Below are 8164 nucleotides of genomic sequence, written 5' to 3'. Positions count from 1 at the left end.
CAAATTCAGGATTACAAGTGGAAAGAAAAAGAGGCAATATTAGACCTGCTGATCACTCAAACCAGCCATTGCAGGAAGGGTTTGGCAGTACCTATCCTGTCTGGGCAGGCGGTGGCCCAGACCAGAGAGCTTGCTCCACCTGCAGCCAGCACCATGCCAGTTCAATTCCCTCCACATCTGTGAAGTTCCCAGAGTTAACAGATAATTACTCAGGAGAGATAATAAGCAGATGGCAGAGGACTCAGACTTTACCCTTGTGAATACACATAAGATCTTGTGTTGTTTGTTTCTAGAATGTTATCTGGAAGGTAGTGGAAATGGTCTCTCAAGACTATAGGACAAGACTCCTTCCAAAGACACATATCTCTACTCTGCTCTGTTCATTGCTGGGCGAATGGAGCAGCAGAGCAAACAACTAAATCTCCTCTGGTGCAAAACTGTTCAGACATTGGTAAGCCTAGACACTGTGTGAAGGAAGGAGAACATGTGGGGTAGTTTTGAGTCCTCCTCTTGGACAGAGGGTCCTTTCAGAAGCGAGGTCAACACGGAACAGTCGTCCAGGTCCTCGAGGCTTTCTACCACCTTTATAAGGCTCTCCACCGTGTCCTTGGACATCATCCTGGAGGCATTGGCTCGGAACTTCTTCTGCAGGTCCTCTTGGCTCAGTGGTTTCCTCCAGTGACCGTAGAAGGTATCCGAGCGCTCAGTGAAGGTGGTTCCGTCCTTCAGGGTGACGCTTATCTCACAGTACAGTGTGTTAAAGCTTGGCAGGTTGTCAGGAGGGTGTTCCAAAACCACTCTTTGGAGCAACTCTCTCACCTGTGGCCTGTTGATTTGCTCACTGCAGAAGGACGGAACCGTGACGCTACCATCGAGCAGCATGGCACAAGCCACGTACTGGAAGGAATGGCGAGCTTCATGCTCTGAGTCTGGGAAGGGCCTGTTTACATACTGGACATCGGGGATCCTGAGCACAATCCTCTCGATATGGTCAGTAGGAAGCAGGACTCCTTCCGGAATCACCAGGTGCTTTCTCACAGCTGCAGCGGCGTCTGCCACCCAGTGCGTAGCCAGATGTGCTGGGAAGCTCTTGAAGGCCACGTCCTGCTCATCCAGCAGCCAGATGTGAGAATCCAGGCTTGGAAGGTCTTTGGGGGAGTAGTTGGCATAGAAGGCCCCAAACCCTGACCCCAGGTCCAAGATGCGCTTGTTTCCTTGGAGACCCAGCATCGCTAGAAATGTGGCTTCCATCCCGTGCTTGGCTGCGTTACCGATGTGAAGGGGCTTGGTCTGAGTGGCAGCGTTTGCTATGGGTGCCCCAGCATGAGAAACAGCAATAGCTAGGGCCTCTCGACACTTTGTCAAGCTGAGTCCTAAATATTTGGATGCAGCAGCGGCACTTCCCAAAGTCCCCACCACAGAGGGAGGATGGAACCTGAAAGGCAAAAGCAAGAGATTCACCTGATGGTGGTTGGATAAGGAAAATGTGGTACATATAGAAAATGGAGTATTACTCAGCTGTAAAGAGAAACAAAATCATGAAATCTGTAGGTAAATGGATGGAAGTAGAGAATATTAAATTGAGTGAGGTAGCCCAGACCCAGAAAGCTAAATACTGAATATCATCTTTCATATGTGGACCCTCTGACCAACAACTCCTAGGGGGGTATCCCTTGCTTGTCATTGAGGTTTCTATTTAATAACACAAAGGGACCCAAAACAATGCAAGCTACTGCTATTGCTCTTGATTACCAATTGTCACCATATTGTAAGATCCTATTGCTGAAGACATCCCTCAGTTTGGATGCAGAACACAGAGAAACCAACCTCAGACTGACCAGGAAACCCTCTCTCACCTTGGAGTGGCATAAGTTATCTCATGGTCTTAGTAGCTAGCTTGGTTTTACAAGCCCAAGGGAAGTTTTCACAATCATTTACGAATCATATCTTTCTGTATAGACATAGTGCATGCTATACATCTGAAAATGGTCTCTCTCGGAGTGGTGATAACAGTCCCAGAGCCAGCCTTTAAGTCAGGCAGCTCTACACAGTCACTGACAGACAGAGGGCAGTGTGGCTCTCCTTGATGGGCACTGTCTCTGTACCTCTTTGGGATGTCTTTGGCTTCCTTGGAGAAGTGCATTAACCGTCCTTGTACTTCAATACCAACATTGAATGCCAGCAGCAGGTCAAGGCCAGAAAATTTTGGAGTCTGAGGCAGGGCTTCTGATAGAGCTGTGAGGACTGGCAGGACTGCCCCGGAAGGGTGGGTGGCTGGGTGCCATGTGTCATCAAAATCCATGGAGTGAACCTGTATGAACAGATACAAACAGCCCCCCTCAGAAATGCCCTTAAATGCCCTGGCTTTTGGACGGCCTGAGGATTTAATTTAGCAATGACCTTGAGAGGTTAGGGGCTCCATTATCTGAAATTACACACCACAAATTGACTGTGATTTTTTTTAAAAAAAAATTCATACAATATATTTTGATCATGGTTTCCCTCCTCCCAACTCCTCCCAGGTCCTCCCCACTTCCCAACCCACCCAACTCCATGCCATTTCTCCCTCTCTCTTAGCAAACAAACAGGTAAATAAAAAAACGCAAAACCCTAACAAACTAGAATTTAAAAAGAAGTAAAGCAAGATACACAATTTGACATTGTTTGCAAAGGGAAAATTAGTTTTTTCCCAATGGAGTCTCTCTGGGTAAAGGGTAGGCCCCTGCCCAGTGCTAACTAACTGGCTGTGATTCCTAACCTCACTGTGGGAAGACAGAGGAAGACAGGACCATGGACAGGAGCCAGTGACTTCCTGGAGGATACTGAGTCCTGCCCTGGAAACCACAGCTCTAGCGAGATCTACATCCTCCCTCTCAAGGATGCTCTGGCCTTCTCCATTCACCCTTTAAACAAGTCACACTAAAAGTTTAGTATCATTTATTATACATTGGGCCATATATTTTTATGTCTCTGTCATGAAGTAATTTAAAAGTTTTATTAGAGTTGCAAGAACAGCAAAGAGCTCTCAAACCTACATTAGCTGTTAAGCTGTATTTTCAAATGGTTATTTTATGCCCTAAGTTTTTTCCCCTTTTCATTCTAGTTATTTATTTTTCCATATCTGAAACAGTAATAACCAGAAGTTCATTTACACATAGTTTTTATGTCTATCTGATGTGGCTGGTGTTTCTTATTGCCAAGCCAGTGGGTCTCATTCTGTTACTCTGAACTGCTGTTCCCACAAATTAGTTAGTATATCTCTTGAATACCAACATGTTTATATCTATATTACGTCTTGTAGGCTTTCGTTGACACACAGAAAATAACACGTAAATTATTTGCTAGATGAGAGGTTCTAAATTTTCATTGAGAAAATAGAGACACTATGTGGTCTTTGTTTTTTTCTGAATAAATACCCAAATGACTAAGTGAAGAGAACATTACTGTACAGAAAGATACTGGGGCCCACAGCAGAAGCATCAAGAAGACATTATGTCTGGATCCTGGGTTGCATAGACATCATATAGTTTGATATATCCATTCAAAGTCCAGAATTAGAATACCTTATTGGTATTTTAAAATCTAGATCCTTCTACTTTTTCTATTTTATAATTTGTTGGAAAAGTTCCATTTTATTGTGGAAACATGAACATGAGGAGAAAGGACAGGGCATGCCAGATTGCTGAGCCTCAATTATTGCTGAACCTCAAATTATTGTAAATAATATTCCTGCCTCTGAAGCTACAATGGTCTAACTATAGAAAAGGCTTGTGAACATCCTTACAGCGACGCCGTTCACAAAAGCAGCATATGTGGGTGGGAGCCTGAAGTCTGGTCGACCCCAAACGGTGCTGGAGGTATTGGAACTGTACATCTGGAACAGAAGCAAAGCAGTTAAGGCAACAATACAGAGTTGACATCTCAAGAGTTATCCTTCATCCTTGAGGCATCCTGGCATCAGGCTGCACCGAACCCTTAAGGGGGCATCCTAGCTTGTAAGGGAGATGAGATGAATCTGCTTAGTCCCAAGTCACAATCTAGAAGCTCCAGTCAGGTGAGGCTGGATCCGCTCTTACTTGGTCTTGGGGTAGATACTGGGGGTGGGAGATGCGATGGGGGGCAGATTAGCTGTCTACAGCAAGTCAGCCCTACTGAGAGTGGCTGCTTTGCCTCCCGCTGAGGTACCTGCTTTCTGCTCAGAGCACTTGAACAGACTTTTCTCTAGAGAATATTTGCATGGAGAAGCTGCCCATGGCTAAGTGTTTTATAAGATTTCGGGGTTGAAAAGTACTTTTAGTCATACAAATAAATAGTTGTGAGACATGACCAGTGAGCAGTGCTGGGCCTGAATTCGTAATGGGTAGGAACGGACTTCAAAAATCATAGGATGAAGCAGAGGGCTCATAAAAATGCACAGAGCAATGCTATATACGTCAAATGCAATCAGACTAAGGGTGGGGTGAGCTGAACACAGGCAGAGACCTCTGGAGCACGCTTGTGCGCACGCTTGTTTTCATCTTGAAAGAAAACTTTGGACTCCTTACTTTACTATATTGCGTGACTTTGTGGAACACTTCTGTGCCTGTTCCCAGGAAACCAACACCCAGAGAATCCAGAATCATCCTCTTGCTCCTCCGAATGACACCATCCGTCAGGTGGTCCACCTTCAAGCCGTGAACCAGGCTGGCGAAGCTCTCTGTGACAGACTTCAAAGAGAAGAAGGTTAGAACAATGCTCCACTCTGCTCTGAATACACTCACTCCTTTTGTTAAGAGACCTTGAGGTCAGGTTTTGCTCTGGGAGAGGAGGCCTGGTTGATGTGATTGAGTTTGTTTTGTAAAAAGTGGTGTGCACTAGACACTTATTCGTGAGGCACAAGGATGTGGAAATATGCAATAATTAAGGTCTTTGCCCAGTCACACTAATAACGCAAGCTGCTTAGCAGATGACAATGACAGAGGATGATGGAGGACAGTGAAGCGAAGCCTAGACAGAGCGGGAGGGTGGAAGGACGTTGTGCTCTGTGGTCACTGTATGTGGAAGGAAGTCTGCCTCTGCTCATAAACCAGATACAGTCTCCAGGGCAGGATGATCTGTTTCTTAAGTGGTAGGTAGAGGACTTTGCAAGTCCTTTCCATGTCAAGCCCTTCTACGCACAAGTCACACCTGTGTTTCGACATGCCCTCACAGAAGACAGCTCAGAATCTCCAGCTGGAAGGGTATGTCACCGCACGCCGAGCATGGAGTTCTTGCAATAAACTGTCCAGTACTTTCCCTTTCCTCATCTGAAGAACACACTGTTGCTTAACTTCCTTTCTGTCTCTGACCGTAACATTCACTGATTACAAATGGTAGCTGGAGGACTTATCAGATTAAGGAGTCCAAAGTGTTTACGGTCTCTCATACTGGCTTGCTGTCAAAGTAGAGTCACCGAAACAGAACCGGCGCCTACATGGAAATCTTCCGCGTTTGCTATTCTATTTACTAGTTTGACTTTATTTTACATTATTTTATTTTTTCTGAGGCAGGCTCTTTCTATGCAGCTAGCCTGGACTCACTATCTAGCTCAGGTTGGCCTTGAACTTTTGACTATCCTCCTGCTTCAGCCCTAACCCCATTCTCAGAGTCTTCAGATTTACCGGTCAGATGAAAGCAGTCATTTTCAAAACAACGGAACATTTGTAGCATCTTTAAGGCCTTGACAGAAAACGAAGGGAGCTTGGAGTAGGATAAAGCAGGAGAGGGGATGGCTGGGTGAGCAAAGGACGCTGCAATGGATGTTTCTGCTTAGGGCAGAGGAAAACCACAATCCTGCTTTTCGCACTGGTAAATATTCTGCTAAATCTTTTCCATGCAGAAGAGAGGGGGAAGAGGGAAAACAACTGACTCAATACTCTGCTGACTTAATTTCCAAGTACCACTTGAACACTGGATGGCTGAACAGCAGGTGAGGGGCACCAGAAGAGGTGTGGGTTCTACAGCATGCTCCTGTCACTTACGACCCTGAGACCAGTGGGCTCCCCTGTGGGTGCTGATGTGCTCAGTGAGCTAAAAAACAACCCACCCTGACCTTGAAGGCTGAGAGCGTCAGGGGCATGGTCACTGCTGCTCAGATCTCTGAGTCACAGTTCATCTCTACTTGCTTGACTTTAAAGTGGCATTTGCACATCTTTTCAGTGAAGTGCTGTGACTAACGTATAGATTAAAGCAGAGCATGGGGTCAGTTAATAGCAACGCCAGGAGCTCTTGTGAATTCATGATGCCTTCCTCTCTAAACTGCCAGTCCGGTGAGTGAGGCTTCTGACTCAGCAAGCTTACCCAGAGACCACGGGAATGTGACAGCCGACAGATAATTGGAGAGGCAATCTATTTGGATCACACAGAAGGCATGTATAAAACCAAGAGCTTGAGATTCAGCGAGCTTATCACCACATACTTCCTTGCTAGGAGTAAGCAATGGGATCGTGTCTCTCATTCGTAAACACAGACGAGAACTAACATACAGCCCAGACTCCGAGGAAAGTCAAAATGTTATTTCTGCAGCAGAGTGGATAACTTTTTAAAGACCAGCTGATTGAGAGAAGAAGAACCAAACCAGGGAAGCAGTCTAGGCAAGCTACAGCCATTTAACAATACCTTGAGCATCATGTCGTTCTGGAGGGGGAGCTCTGGCTCAGGAGAGAACTGCAGGAGGAGCTGCTGCTGGCTGTGCGCCTGTACCAGCTGGGTGCCTTTATACTCAACCCTTCCCTCTAGTTTCTTCTCTTTTGCTTTTGTTATAGCCATGGAATTTCCACCATTTCAACACTTCCCAAATGACCTCACTTGAACTTCTTTTGTAATGACGTACTGAGCTCACAGGAGGCTGTATAGTAGCCAGGATCTTATGATTGTATATATATCTGTATATGTGTGTGTGTGTGTGTGTGTGTGTGTGTGTGTGTGTGTGTGTGTATAGTTAAAAAGGAATGGACTGGACTGTCCATATGTGCTAGAGAACATATAGTAGACAAACACACACTCTCTTTACTAGGTACTCCACTCCTGGAAGTTTATTATAAGGAAACAGGCACAAATATGATGAAGGTAGAAATGGCCCCAAAACCCCAAGGGCAAGGAGTCCCTTACGGTGGCCTGTAGATTCACAGCTCACTATCACCAGTCAGTCTGGGAATGATGTGAATAAAAGAAAACATCCTGGATGTGTCTTACTGGACTTCGACCCTGTTTAACTGAAGGGAATTCATGCCTGGTACTGCAATGTAGTCACTAACCAGTGGGCTAGTGAGGCCACAAATCCAGAAGAGAACCTTCTACTGCCGTTTTTCTAAATGCTGTATCTTCTAGCTATATACCCACAGATTGTATAGCTCTTACCGCTCATTAAAGATGCTTCCCTTTGAAGCACATGGAGACGGTTACAGATATCCACAGCTAGTCAAAATGCAAAGAATAAACCAGTGTGCAGCACCCAACCTTAAGTGCAGTGAAACCCCTACACCTAAAGCTCAGGGGCAATGGTGAAAGAGGAGGAAGTAGTGTAAGAGTCAGAGGATCAGGATGCCTGCTGCTAGATAGTGTTTTCTAGACAAGGCAGGTAAGCTGCACCCGTGAAATATCAACAGTATGTTTGCCGAAATAAGACCTGTGTACGAATAACACCCGTTGACATTCATGCTGTGATGGATGGGGAAATTCCATATGACTCTCCCCAAATGAAGAGCTATAGGCAGTCAATGGCTTCTGATACAAGGAATATTGGTTTGCTCCAGGGATGAGCTCCCTGATATTATCCAATCAGAAGCAGTCAACCCTAAAAACATGAACAGTTAAGCAACCCTAAATGGACTTGTTAGAATTTTTATAAATACATGTGGTATCTCTTTCTTTCTTTCTTTCTTTCTCTCTCTCTCTTTCTTTCTTTTCTTTCTTTCCATCTATTATCCATCCATCATCTATCTATCTATCTATCTATCTATCTATCTATCTATCATCTATCTATCTATCATCTATCTATCATCTTCTATCTAGTGTGTGTGTGTCTTCGTTACCCCTTTATTGCTGTGTAGAGACACCATGTCCACAGCATCTCTTGTAATGGAAAACATTTATTGGCTCTGGCTTACACTTCAGCGGTTTAGTCCATTATCCTCATGGTGGGAAG

General features: G+C 45.1%; 1 protein-coding gene across 1 annotated transcript; it reads right to left on the bottom strand.

Moving 5' to 3' along the window:
- Positions 1-441: 441 nt before the first annotated feature.
- Acod1 (aconitate decarboxylase 1) lies at positions 442-6786 on the bottom strand. The gene is made up of 5 exons (XM_041675588.1): positions 6637-6786; positions 4545-4706; positions 3785-3874; positions 2106-2311; positions 442-1435 (listed from the first exon to the last, which is right to left on the bottom strand). Exons 1-5 carry the CDS (start codon positions 6784-6786, stop codon positions 442-444), a joined length of 1602 nt encoding a protein of 533 aa, XP_041531522.1.
- Between the last annotated feature and the right edge of the window lie 1378 nt (positions 6787-8164).

The sequence above is a fragment of the Microtus oregoni genome, unplaced genomic scaffold, assembly GCF_018167655.1.
Source record: "Microtus oregoni isolate MIOR12 unplaced genomic scaffold, Mior012 000001F_ref0000356, whole genome shotgun sequence".
Taxonomy (NCBI): domain Eukaryota; kingdom Metazoa; phylum Chordata; class Mammalia; order Rodentia; family Cricetidae; genus Microtus; species Microtus oregoni.
The sequence above is the reverse complement of the archived record's forward strand: the minus strand, read 5'-3'. Positions and strand labels throughout refer to the sequence as shown.